Genomic DNA, 13925 nt, shown 5'->3' on the forward strand with positions numbered 1-13925 from the left:
CAAATAATGGGCATTTTTTATCCACTCTAGCTTTTATTGAGCACCCTCAGGCTAGTGCTGTGTTCACATTCCCACTAATGAATATCACAGCTATATAGTTAGCTATATTGGTAATTTTATGTGCAACCACAAACGAAAATATAAACATGGGAATTTTCAGCTATTGGCAGTTTGTAATGTTTGTTGAAGGGTATATGGGAACATATTGCACAAACTAAATAAATATAATGCTTGCTTTGGATTTGAAAAAACCTTTGTTGCACAGTGAAACACTGTAAAAACTGTTAACACCTACTATAAAATCTGTACTTTATAATAGCATGAGAACCACTAGCACATTACATTAATTTGGCAGACAGTTTTACCTGGAGATATATATTTACGGCATAAAAATGTAACAGTGCATGCACAATAACCATTTTGTATTTAACGTTGCAATTACTGAGCAGCAAGTACTACTAATATCGATACACTATCCAGTATCAGCATTATGTTCATGTCGTGTGCATGTCAGACGGGTTACTTCATTTGCTGGATCACACGCTCAGTTTTTACCATTCAGTCTGTCACTGAAATCAAGAAATCGTTAGAGGGGGAATTAATTCTCTCTTGCATATGTGTACCGGGTGTACATAGCTTAGTTATAAGGGTAACAGTAAAATGTACAGTGCTATGAAAACCTATTTGTCCCCTTCCTAATTTCTTTTTTTGCTTGATCTTCTCACACTTAGATGTCTCAGATCAATAACAAAAAAAACCCATATTTTTTATATTAGCAAAAGATAACCAGAATAAATACAAAATACAGTTTTTCAATGGTTATTTATTAAGGGGGAAACTTATTTAAACCTACTTGGTCCTATGTGAAAAAGTAATTACAAAGCAATTTCTAAGGACTTGGGACTCCACAGAACCACAGCGAAAACTATTATCCACAAATGAAGAATTCGTGGAGCAGCAGGGAACCTTCCCAGGAAGGAACATAAGACTAACCTTTAGAGAAATTATTCTGTGGACTGATGAGACAAATCTTTAACTTTCTGGAAAGTTTATGTCCTGTTACATGTGACCAAAACTAACACACCAACAATCAAGCATGGTAATGGTTTTGTGATGGTTTGGGGCTGCTTTGCTGTTTCAGGACCTAAACAACTTGCTGTGATTGACAGAACCATGATTTCTGCTCTCCACCAGAAAATCCTGAAGAAAAAAAGTCCTGAATCCCAAGGTTGTGCAGTAAGACAATAATCTGAACCGCCTCAAAATGAAGGTTTTGGAGCGGCCTAGTCGAAGTCCTAACTCAAGTCAGATTGAGATGCTTGGCATGACCTCAAACAGGTCGTTGGTGTTTGAAAACCCTGTAATGTGGCTGACTTACAAAAAAGAATTATGCAAAAGATAGTTAACCAAAATTCCTCCACAGACATGTGAAAGACTCATTGCCAGTTATCATAAACACTTGACTGGAACAACCACTTAGTGTAGGTTTAGGGGGCAATTACATTTTCCCATAAGACCAGATAGATTTTACTAACCCTAACCCCCTCCCCCACCTGTTAATAAATGAAATCATTATTTAAGAACTTAATTTTTGTATTAACTCATGTTATATTTGTCTAAAATTAAAATTAGTTTGAGTTTCTCACAACTTTGTACCAGGCTTCATGAGCCACAGACCAAACTCCCGTGAAGGCCCCGGTGTGCTCATGCTCCATGCTGGCTCTTCGAGTGGACACTCCCCCATCTTGGCTCACACACCCTCCGTGCAAAGACAGGAGCGACTGCCACAGGCTGTTGAAACAGGACAACACAACTTTCAAGGTAAGTACACCAGTCTCTGTCAAAACACGGAGCTGTTATTCATTCACTTAGCACTTCTATAATTTGGCCTCGCTTGTGTGTACAAACTCTGGCGAAACTTGGCGACCTTGCTTTAGTTTTTCGGTGAACTGCAGGGCGCAGTAGTGTTAGCCCTGCAAGCTAGCGATTACACAAACTTAGCTGCAACACCTCAAAGCTAATGTATATGTATATGTGTATTCATTTATTATAGGCTATTTAGTACATGTTGGCTGAAAAAAGCGATATAAAAAACCTGTGAGATAACTATTAACGTCAGCTCGATTCTTGCTGACGCCTCCGGAAAGTTGTTTAGGTTTGCTAATTTGAGCTAGCAAGGACAACCTACTTCAGCTTAGTCACTGATGAAGTTTAATAAAAAGCGTTTAAGTGTGTTTTACAGGTGATTTAAGAGGATTGGTGTATGTTTTCTAAACGTCAGTCAAAACATGTACCTATAGCTGTTAACGAGCCGCTGAAGCTGTGAACGCTCCTCTGTGATTGTTTGGAGCTGCTGTTGCACATACATATACAGAAGTACATGCTTTATAGCTCTACAGTTTAACTAAAAATGAGCCTCACAGAAAAAGTATTATTAAAACTTCTGGATTTATTTCGGGAATGCTGTATTATACTGCGGCAGTTGTTGCACAATGTACCTAATACATTGGCAACCGAGTGTGTATTCACAACTCATTACTGCTGTCAACAGGTGGAGAGGTAATTTGTGAAACGGCATCAGAGGAGGGTCCCAGTAACAGAGTAACCTACACTCCTTCCTCTTCATCAACATGGGGGCTGCGGTCTCACGGTGGAGGGTTTGTATTCAAACCTTTATTAACCATGTCATGTGAAACAAATTACAGTGCAGTTAGTTAGTGTTACTTCTGCTTTTTGATAGTTTTGAATCATTTTCAGTAAACTCTTACTTTGGAAGCATGACTTTAACAGGCACCATTTCTACCACACCAAACGTAATACACAAGCAATGATCTCATGGTTGGATAGATTTACATAAATTTTGTATGTCTAAACAGTACATCTGTGTTCTAGTTGGCATGACATGATGCACATTTGCATGATCAGGGTAGCCTGTTAGTAATAGAATAACACACATAATGCACGTACAAAAGTAGGAAGAAGAAAAAGGAAGTTTCCAGATCTCTCTCTCTCTCTCTCTCTCTCTCTCTCTCTCTCTCTCTTTTTTTTTCTTTTTTTTTTTTTTTTTTTTTTTTTAAAGTTCCTCACAAAGAGCGCTATTGTTTTGGAAATCGTAATTGTACAATACCTCTTATTCAAACTTTTTGTCTTATAGGCGAAACCATCCACTGTGGAGATTTTGGAAGGAATTGACAAGGTACGCTTAACCTATTAAAAAAAAAACAAAAAACAAACTCTTTCAAGCTACAATATGAACTTCCTGTCTTTTATTAATGCAAATCTATGATAAATATTGGTTATTGCACAATTGGTTTTTATGCTCAATCAAGGCAGATTTTGATGCAGAAAAAATGACTTAAATGTGTTGTATAAGCACCGACCTTCAGTGACTGCCATAGCAGCTCCTTATTTGCTAAGTGATAGAGCTTTACTGCTCTTCTGCATTGCAGCCAGTGTCAGACTATTTAAAGATCCTGTCCTTGGAGCACGGACATGATGACATCTTCCTGTCACAAAGACATCAATGACATTGAAGTTGCAATGCAATGGGTGTTGCTGCTTTTTGTTTAGCTTCAATTATTCACCTGTGAAAGAATATATATATATGTTGTGAGCGTGTGTGTGTGTGTGACATATAGCACACAGCACATTCGTAAACACAAACAGACCACTGTGAGGTTAAATGTGAGACCAGCTTGTGCTTAGAGTGACACACACACATGTTACAGTGCAACCATAGTGGCCAAGAGTGGTCCCATTTTTGTCCAGTAGCTATTTTTAGAATATGTAGTCAGCAGCCTGAAGCAGTGGTGTCACATTTCAGTTTAAAAAAGCATAAAGTACCTGTTTATGTGTGACGTAATAATGGTTGAGGTGAGAGAAAACTCATGTTCTGACCAAATGATTCATTTCCAGTTAAACCCTATGTTAGATTACACATCTCTTTAGTCTTGTGAGCTTAGGTTATTTGCTAAAATGTAGTGAGAGAAATATCATAAAGGGAGTGATGCAAATGCTGAATGTTGGATGAAATTCTGCACTTAAAGTTTGCATCTAAGAAAAATAAAACTGTTCCAGTATTTATAACCCTAATGGTTCCCCACTGCAAGATTGCATCTAGCTGTTTTTCCACAGCATCTTACTGCATTTATATTACCTTCTATTAAATTAAATTAAGATAATGCAGGATCATGCCCAAGTCGTAATGGAAAAGCCTGTTGTGAAATTTTCAATACAATTTTATTTATATTAGACCAAACCAAAAGGGCATTTGAGGCCTTTTATTTTATCACTATAAAGGCAGAAATGCAGTGATCACTTGTGAGCAAGCACTTAGCTACAGTGGAGAGAACAAAAAGAAAAAGACTACCTTTTAACAGGATAAACCAGACTCAGGGAGGCAATCTGTCTACTGGTTGGGGTGTGAGGAAAGCAAAAAAAGCAGACCACAGAGAGACAGAGTCAGTGTGCATTTGCATTGATTCTAAAAGTCTAGGAAACTTGGCACAAGTTTTCCAAAAGATGTATTTGGTATGGTGGCGATGGGGCTTGGTTCCAAATGTTCAGTGCATGTTAAATTGGGTTGTGAACTAGTTAATATATAATCAAGGCCATAGCTGGCTCATAGTGGGCCTTTGAGGGGTTTCTAGTCAGTGAGTCTGTTACATGAGCTAACTGAAGAGTGAGCTTTATGCTGTTATTTCTGGCTGACAATAAACCAAAATGTATGTTTTGTGTAAATGAAACCCCACTTCAAAACAACAACAACAACAACTCAGAATAACTTGATACTGATTTACAATGACTTCCTTCTTGGGACACAAGTGGACTTTACAGTGTCCTTGTATTGTCATAACATTACCACACAAATAGCAACAGTTTTTTGTTTTGTTTTTCTTCACATCCATCTCTGTAAAAAGTTGTAAAAACAGCAGTTTGCGTACAACATTGAGGGGGCTCTGAGCCTAAGAATTTCATTGCCAATGTTATCTGTATGTGACAAATAAAGCTTGAAACTTAAAGTTGATGGCATGTAGAAAACCAGTTTTAGTAATGATCCAAAATAGGTGAAATGGCGTTAACAAAATGTTAATAATTTTCCTAATAAATATATAAACTGCATTTGAATGACTTGCATTACATGAGACTGAAGTTAAAATATGTTCAAAACATTAATGGTTATTTTTATAAATATGTTAATAGAAGTTTGAATATAAAATGTAAGTTCAAACTCCAGTTTTGTTTTTTTAATTTTTATTATTGATCCTTTCATGATCCTTCCATTTTTCTCCACAGGGCATACAGGTTCTTGAAGAATATAGTGAGAAAAATCAAAGGCAGCTGAAGATATGGGTTGGACGACTGCTTCTCTACTCGTCGCTTCTCTACTTGATCACTTGTGTAGTTGTGTATTTCTGGTATCTGCCCGAACAGTTAATGGGACGGCTCATATTGTCTCTTCCCTTTCTAATAGTTCCGTTATTGTAAGTATAAGAGATAATCTATCATATTTTCACTAAACTGTAATTGTGATTTATTGAGATGGCTGTTTTTTCTCTTCTGTTTAGAGTGTGGTTACTTCGAAAATTGCTGATAAAGTTTTTTTCCAGAAGAACTGAAAAAAATAGTAAGTTTTTTTTCCTCTGTTGTGCAAGTTTTTTTTGTTTTTTTTTTATAAATTTATGTTTAAACAGATGTTGGATTTCCTAACGTTTTCTTTCCAGATGAAAAGTTAGAGGATCTTAAAGCAGAAAAGAGGAAAATAGTAAGTGATGTTTTTATTTATAATACAGAAATACTTTTATGTGCAGTGCTGTGCAGAATTGAGACACTGTTGGATGCCTGGGAAGAAAATTATGAAGTGAAAATAATAAGTTTGCCTGATATGATTTATGTTTACTGATGCTGTTGTGCTAAATTTTATTTGACTCAACTTGAATGTGAATTCTGTCATAATGTCGATGATTCATAAAAAGTTTTGCGAGGTTGAACATGACCTTTTTTCTTCGGGAGCTTTTGAAGATGGGCTTGGCACAATAGAGAACCTGAGAACACCATCTATTACAAGGCTCACTGTGCTTGTCTTTGAAGATGATTTATTTTTATATTTGCTTTTTGTTTTTGATTGTTTCAAGTAGTTATAAAGCCTCTAAGATTGTATGTATTCAGCCAAAGTTAATAACATCTTTTAAACGGGCGACATTCCAAAAATCTAACAAAAGTGTCAGCAATCAGTTACGTAAATTCAAAAACACATTTCAAAACAGATATTGCCATGCATCGTTGCACAATGATCTGTGACTCTACCTAAGTGTGTAATGTAAGATTTCAAAGGCTTGATCATTGAAAGCCACAAAATGTGTGATCAATTATTTGTTGTTAGTGTTTTATTTTTTTCTGTTTAGGGGATGGTGATTTATATTGGTAATTATAATCTTTGCAGTGGTTTAGAGTTTTAACTATAAGTAGGGCTGCTCAATTAATTGAATTTTAATCACGATTACGATCTGGGTTTTCAACGATCATTAAAAATGACTGAGCCGATTATTAGCCCCTCCCTCATGCTTTACTCTCGCGCTGCTCCGTGTGACCCGAGGGAAGCTCGGAAAGCTAAGCAGAAGTTATTTGGAGAGAAGAGTGACTGCCATTGGTTGAAAAGAGGTAAAAAAAAACTTCAGTGGTGTGGAAACATTATGGGTTCGCGGAGTCAGACGTGGATCAAGTAGACACAGTGTGTAAACTTTGCTATGGTGTAGTAGCTGCACCACAGAGCAACACTGCAAAGTTCACTAAACATAGATGTTTACATTTTTCATTTATTTCTTATATTGCAAACATTTGCACTGTTATCAGTATTTGCACACTATTTTATATTATTTTTTAAAGTCATTATTCAATACATTGTTATTGTTAACCCTTTAAAGCCGGTCAGAGCAGCAAGCTCTGTTTTGTGTAACTATTTTTAAATCCCGCTAAGCCGCTAAGCTAGCACAATAAATTTTTTTCCATATGAAACCAGAGGAGTTGTACTTACATCTTATGCCATCAGCTTGTCCTCGGTCACGGTTTCCTTCCACATAAAGTTTTGCTAAAATTGCATAAAAAGCGCTTGCAGGAACAAAAACATAATACTCCAGAAACACGCTTTGCTGATCAGCTGTTCGTAACACTTCCCACATTGAAAAAGACGTCAACGCGAACTATCGCATTTACTGCCCGAAACCGGAAGTGACGTCATTTTCGCGGAAAATGTAGTTTTTTACTTTTAGGCCTTAAAAGCCTATACTGGTGTTTTTATAAGTCATGTTTGACTTTTCTGAATAGTTTCTGTGATGCTTAGAACTCTAATTGCACTGCTGGAAATAGTTTATTTTGATGCACCTGCTGTTTTCTTTGCAAATTTGCATCATAGGATTGTTTATTTTTTTGTTTTTCCTGCAGTATATAAAAATTGCTGTATCTCCAAAATAAAACTGTGAAGACACTCAAAATAAATTTCCTGTTGTTGTAAACTATTTTTTGCAACTTTTTTGTATTTAAAGTTTTGAGGGATAAACCTCTTAAATTTATCCAAGTAGAAATATATGTAAAAAACAAAACAAAAACGATTTTCAATTTTTTTCTAGTTTATTGCACTTTTTTGCAATTAATGTAATTACTATGGACTTAATACGTACATATTATTAAAATATGGGCTATAACAGTTGTATTGATGTATAGCAACTTGAAATGCTCCCACAAATAGCACTACAACATGTAAAAAAAAAAATAATATAATCTCTGGCCGACTTGGTTCTATGGTAGGTCTTAAAGGGTTAAATAAATATCGTCAAATAATCGTGATCTCAATTTCAGTGAAAATAATCGTGATTATCATTTTTGCCATAATCGAGCAGCCCTAACTACAAGTGAAATGGCTTTTACATTCTTTACACTTAGTGTTTACCCACCAACCATTTCATTAGGTGCATCTTGTTAGTACTGGTTTGGACCCTCTTTTGCTTTTCCAACTACCCCATTTCTTCATGGCACAGATTCAACAAGGTGCTGGAGATATTTCTCAGAGATTTATATTCATTTTTATATGATAACATCACACACTGCAGATTTGTTGGCTACAGAACCGTGATCTCTTGTTCCAGCCAATTCCCAAAGATACTCCATTGAATTGAAATCTGGTGACTGTGGAGATGATTTGAACTTGGCCCTTTACGCTTTCTTTTTTTATATATCATTCACTGCGGTGTAAATCCTAGAGGCGATTGCATGGGAAAATTTCAATACATCAGCAGTTTCTGACATACTCAGACCAGCCCCTCTGGCACTAACAACCATGCTGCATTCAAAGTCCCTTTTCTTCCTCATTCTAATGGTCAGTTTGAAATGTAGCGGGTTTTTATATCTACATGGCTAAATAAACTGGGGTGTTGCCATGTGATTAGCTGATTAGATACTTGTGTTAAAGAGCAGCTGAACAAGTTTGTAAAGTGGTTGATGGGTGTATTTGTCAGTGTTGAGAAACTTAAGTCTGCTATGAATATATGAGTTGAAATTGAGTAGAACAGCTCAGTTGGTTTTGTCCTGTGCTGCTACATCCTTGATGTGACATAAACAATGAATGAGTTAAATATAGTTTGGCATTTTTTTTTTTTTTAACTTGTAGCCTGAAGTCCACTTAAAAAAAATTGTAATTTTGATTCTTCACGGTCCACTCGTAAAGCCAGGATTGACATTTAATGCCTTATAAAATTAGTTTTGGTTATCTTCTCAGCAATTTTCTGTAAGATACTCTAAGCTCTGTGAAGACAACATTTGATTGGTACAAAACCTTGATCCAGTAAACTACTCTTCTAATGTCACTTTAATTAATTGCATTTACTACAGGAAAGAAATAAATCTGAGAAATTGCTTGTCATCCTCTGTCAAGTCTAATAACTTTCAATAATTAGGGCTGATGGATTTTCACACTCTCCATTATCGAAGTAGTGAATGTAATTATTCCTCATATTATATGTAAACATTAAGAAATGTTCTGTACTCACTCTAAATGAAGATGTACAATGTAGTGAAGTTGCTTTAAGGGCTCTTTTCTCAGTCACTTTGACATGCGATGTTATTGAAGGTGATTCTAAGATATTTGTGTGTATTTATAAATGCCAGTTTATGACACACATGATCAGCAAATGATTACTCTGATATGTTAACAGTGATAAATACTTTCAGGCAATAAATTAAAAGATAATTTAAGTTTATTTCTTAATGTTTTTGCATTTATTTCCAGCTTGAAGAAGTTATGGAAACTGAAACATATAAAAATGCAAAAATGATTCTGGAGAGATTTGATCCTGATTCCAAGAAAAATATTGTGAGTTCTTTTTTGTTTTTTTTCTCTGCTGTATAAATTGTCTGATTGCGTTCGGTTTATATATATATATATTTTTATATTAAAGCATGTTCTTGTACACTCCTCTGTTCTGTATGAAGGAGCTTGAATCGACTCCAGTTGCTCCTCAGATAACTCCAAAACCAGGACAAGGTAGCAGTGAGTTTTGAACGTTCTCAGGAGACAATACTATTTGCCCTACTTCGACTCTGGCATTTCCTATTATGCTATTAAAGCATCCTGCAATGTTTTCTGTGTTAGAACTCCGCCATCGGAATGTCATCCCAAAGGCCCCCCCAGTGGTGGTGAATCCTGCAAGCGAAGCTGCTGCCCGCCCTCCTCTTGCCTCCAGGCCCACCTATCCTGGAAGATCTTCCCACTCTGCTCCAGGTGGACCCCCAGAGAGGAGCCTGTCAGCTATAGCTGCTCAGCAGAGCTTGATGAGGAAGCCTGTGACCCCTGGAACACCTGTTCCAGGAGTCGGTGAGTTACCTGCACACAGGGGGACCAGATCATAATGTGGTCGATTAAGGTGTGATTTACTCTTTCCTGGCTCTTTGTCCCCAGTTGTTCAAAGCTCTGTGGTGTGTGTTGTCAGAAAGGATGTAGTATGTTGTACAGTAAGGTAGTGGATAATTGTGGAAATGTATGATAACAATATCTAACTATATGGTCTAACTTTTGTCCACTAAGTGTCTTACTTGGGCCTGAGATTGCAATTGATAACTTTTGTTACTATGACCATAATATTTGTATAATATTTACCTCAAGAGGATATGATCTATCATCATTGGCTGCTTTTAAAGATTGAAAAGGAACAACCAGAAAGATAGATGAAACATTTCTCATAAAGCAGTTGTTTTATATGGAAGACATCTGTGGGGTATAGGGGTATTGAATATTCAATATCAGTAATTTCTGGACTGACCACTCAATAGAAAAAAAAATGCAAATAACTGCAAACAGTAAAGGAAAATGTGCTCCTAGAGTAGTGGAAGCTGTATGCTGTAATTGCCATGTGGAATGCCAACTGTGAGGTATGCACGATGCAGTATTACATTAACTATGATTAATTAGCCAGACCTGCATTTGTTCTCTGGGCAATGGTGGTAGAATCTCACTAAATGTCTTTTAATGCTTAGTGAAATTGCCTTTGGCATTGGGAACACCTCACAAATGGTTTACATGAGTTGATGTTATCACCTGCTTCTGCTGAAAATTGAAAGTGAAAAGCAATTTGATACAAAGAGTCACCACAGAGTTTCCATATGTTGGTAAATTAATAACCAGCAGGATACTGAGACTCTGCCAAGTCTCACAGAAATGACCAGTCATCTTCCTATGATTGCTCTTGATGTTGGATTATATTAATTACTACTCACCAACGCAGCAGGGATTCGGGACGTGCTTTGCAAGTGCGATCCGGTGTTAAGACATTAAGAAAAAGAGGCAGCTTTTTGTAAAATTAATCATGGTTTGTGCACCACACTATTTCACAGATTTATTACTGTAAGCAGCACCTGTTTACTGAAGTATGCATTCCAAGCTGCAGAGTGCATCTAACAGGCAAAGATGCTATGCTTTAACAGGGATGCACCCCCCAGGCCCACCGCTGGCCAGACCTGTGATCCCAAGGGAGAGAGGTGCTATGGACAGAGTCATAGAGTATCTTGTTGGAGATGGCCCTCAGAACAGGTAAATAAAATGGGAAAATGAGTCTCTTCAGTAATGCAGTAAAGTAAATGCAACCTGTGTATCATGTCATGAAAAAGTTGTAAACATCTGAAGTGCATTAATTTGATAAATATTAGACGATCGGAATATAGCTGTGTTGAAATGTGTAAATGAATTTTTTAGGCAGAATCTGCTTTTTTTTTTTTTTTTTTTTTTTAAATGCCAAACCATTTAAAGTTACGTTTATTAAACCTTGAAAGAGCTCTTAAAAAGGCGAACTGAAAACAACTCTTATTCTTCTTGCACCGATCCTCCTTTTTAATATATGATGATCATGCTTCCCTTAAACATTAATTTAAACTTGTCCATCATTGCAGCTGCTGAACACTGACTGAAATATAGTACTCTTTTGTAGTAGCCTGCAATAGTTGTAGCTTTATCAGCTAAAATCATATAGTCTGTTTTAAAACAATTTTTTTACAGTTTGTAGTTGTTTTTTTTATGTTGCACATTACTTTATCTGGAAATTTTAAATCTACTTTGTAGATTTGTGTTAGGAGTGGTAATACTGAGTTATCCAGTGCCTGTTCACATGCTATGTAATATCTTACTAGATTGTTTGTTTGTTGTTGTTGTTTCCCTTCTTCATAGATACGCTCTCATATGTCAGCAGTGTCTGTCCCATAACGGCATGGCATTAAAAGAAGAATTTGAATATATTGGTGAGACTTTGAGAATCACAGCACACTTTGTCAGTCTCCATCAAACACTGTGCCTTCATTTGCCCTCTAGCATTTGGCAGCATAGTATATCATATGGCTCTTAAATGCCTCTGCCACTACCAACTCCTGTAAGCAAAAAGAAAGCAAGATTGAATATGCAAAGTAGTGCTACACATCAATCTGAAATGTTTATGCATCTGAGGCATTTTTTTCCCATTGGTTCATATTCATGTATATTAATCTATGTCTGTTTCACAATGTATTAGCATGGTTACATAAAATATATGCGTGGGGTTTTATTTGTTTCTTTTCAGCCTTTCGATGTGCGTATTGTTATTTCTTGAACCCTGCAAGAAAGACGAGGCCTCAGGCACCCAGGCTCACCGAGGTCGCTGGTAACCATAAGATGTCACCAGAGGCGACTGGTACTGATGCAGATGATAACCAAACTGTTTTAGGTAATAATGAACTGCAAATGTAAATCAAGTTATTAAGGTGTATTACACTAAAATGTTAAATTAATTAATCTAATACAGATACAGATCTAAAATGGATAAAATAGCATTCTTTTGTACGCATACAGTAGTAGTCATTTTCTTATCTTCACCCTTTTAAAAAAAATACTTGTTCATATGCATTTCAAATCTAAACGTAAAAAAAAAAGAGAAGAAATAACTGTTTCTAATTATCAGAGAACACGAAGCTTACTGATGTCCCTGCTGGTTCAAATACCCAAGAGCCGGCTATACCAACAGCCACAGAGCCCAGTTCTGCATCAGATGGCCAAAACACCCCAGAGTCGCAAGACCTGCCCTCTGAGAAATCTGACGGAGAGCAAGATTTGTCTGCCATGGAAGTGGAATAAAACAGCGGCGCGGTAATTTCACCACAAGTCAGACTGGAACATTTTTGTTTTCATTGAGGAAATGTAGAAATGATTAGCTTCCAAGTAAATGCCGTAAGTTTGAAGAGCACAATAACAGATGTTAATGCAATCTTCAGCTTACAGAGTGTTCTTTCTTTTGAAAATTGCAATAGTAATTAATTAAACATTGAACTTGCATAGTAGTAGCATTTGATAGCAACTGCCAAACACTCTTATATTTTTAGCATGTTTACAGGTCAATAACAGAGCTATGAGGGTTAAGCTTGTCTCAGTGTTGCATAGGAAAAGTCTCTCTCTCTTTTTTTTAACAGGGTTTTGAAGGAGTTTCTGTCTTTATTCTAACAAGGTACAACTTCAGAAACAGAAATATTTTGTGGAAAAATTATTTATGGGAAATTATTTATAAATATTTTTTCTATATTGCTGCGCCCTTTTCTGACAGTGTTGAATGGAATACTTTGCAGCTTGGAGGTGCTTACATGTTTACACTACCACTGTACCAGAATGATGATGATGATAATAATAATGCACATGCACTATGTATTTTTTTGCTAAAGGAGGAAAACAGGTTTGTCAGTCCTGTTATACTGACTGAAGTGCCTTTTTATATGTCAAGTCCCTATTTGAGAACATTGTCTATTAAATGTTTTTACATGTAGACGGTGAAGTCATTCAGCTGTTTTAAGTCTTAAAAGGCAGCGTCTGTTTGCTAAACAAGTTCCCGGTATGTATGTATGTATAAATGATATTAAATAAACGTTTGAGAAAATCTATTTATCTGTGTTCACAATCACAACCACTTTGTCTTCATTGCTATATTTATGAAAGCACCATTTATTTCTGTTGTATTTTAAAAGTGATTCTACATCAGCATTAAATTAACATTTGAGCAACAACATGAGAAACAACTCCCCAGGATCTCTCTAACCTGTATTGTTTCTTCTTGTATATGTTGTATTTTAAATGGGTACCCATTTTCTTCTTTGGCCGTCTTCTCAATCAGGCCCAAATTTAAGCAGTCCGTTTTCATTAGCAGGCCAGTTTTAGCTTGTGATCATTTTATTTTAGCTCATTGATCATTTCAGACAGTGTAAGATAATGGTGCTGACACAGAGCCTGACCAGTCTTGATTGCTTGACCCTCTTCATTTGCAACAGCAAAGTCATTGCGGCTACAAAGTTGTTTTCTACCGTTACATGACCCTTTTCCCCTGAAGATACACCGTAAACTATTGGCGAGTTCAACATCCCACATCTTCTAT

The 13925-nt window shown here is 36.3% G+C and overlaps 1 protein-coding gene across 2 annotated transcripts; it reads left to right on the forward strand.

Moving 5' to 3' along the window:
• Positions 1–1684: 1684 nt before the first annotated feature.
• On the forward strand, positions 1685–13437 carry lnpa (limb and neural patterns a). Of its 2 annotated transcripts, none has more exons than XM_026145364.2 (13): positions 1685–1821; positions 2552–2657; positions 3155–3196; positions 5296–5483; positions 5568–5626; positions 5724–5764; positions 9281–9364; positions 9484–9541; positions 9644–9865; positions 10972–11077; positions 11708–11778; positions 12093–12236; positions 12471–13437. In XM_026145364.2, the coding sequence occupies exons 2-13, from the start codon at positions 2631–2633 to the stop codon at positions 12641–12643; spliced, it is 1215 nt and encodes a 404-aa protein (XP_026001149.1). In that variant the 5' UTR covers positions 1685–1821; positions 2552–2630; the 3' UTR covers positions 12644–13437. The 2 variants fall into 2 exon arrangements, with proteins under 2 accessions (XP_026001149.1, XP_026001151.1); XM_026145366.2 differs by having other exon boundaries at positions 9484–9535.
• Positions 13438–13925: the final 488 nt, after the last annotated feature.

This window comes from Astatotilapia calliptera, chromosome 16 (genome assembly GCF_964374335.1).
Source record: "Astatotilapia calliptera chromosome 16, fAstCal68.1, whole genome shotgun sequence".
Classification (NCBI taxonomy): Eukaryota; Metazoa; Chordata; class Actinopteri; order Cichliformes; family Cichlidae; genus Astatotilapia; species Astatotilapia calliptera.

Coding starts and splice junctions, on each gene's coding strand:
- lnpa (XM_026145364.2), top strand. CDS start 2,631: ATGGGGGCTGCGGTCTCACGGTGGAGG. Junction 9,542..9,643: donor AAAACCAGGACAAGGTAGCA/GTGAGTTTTGAA, acceptor TTTCTGTGTTAG/AACTCCGCCATCGGAATGTC. Junction 9,866..10,971: donor AACACCTGTTCCAGGAGTCG/GTGAGTTACCTG, acceptor ATGCTTTAACAG/GGATGCACCCCCCAGGCCCA.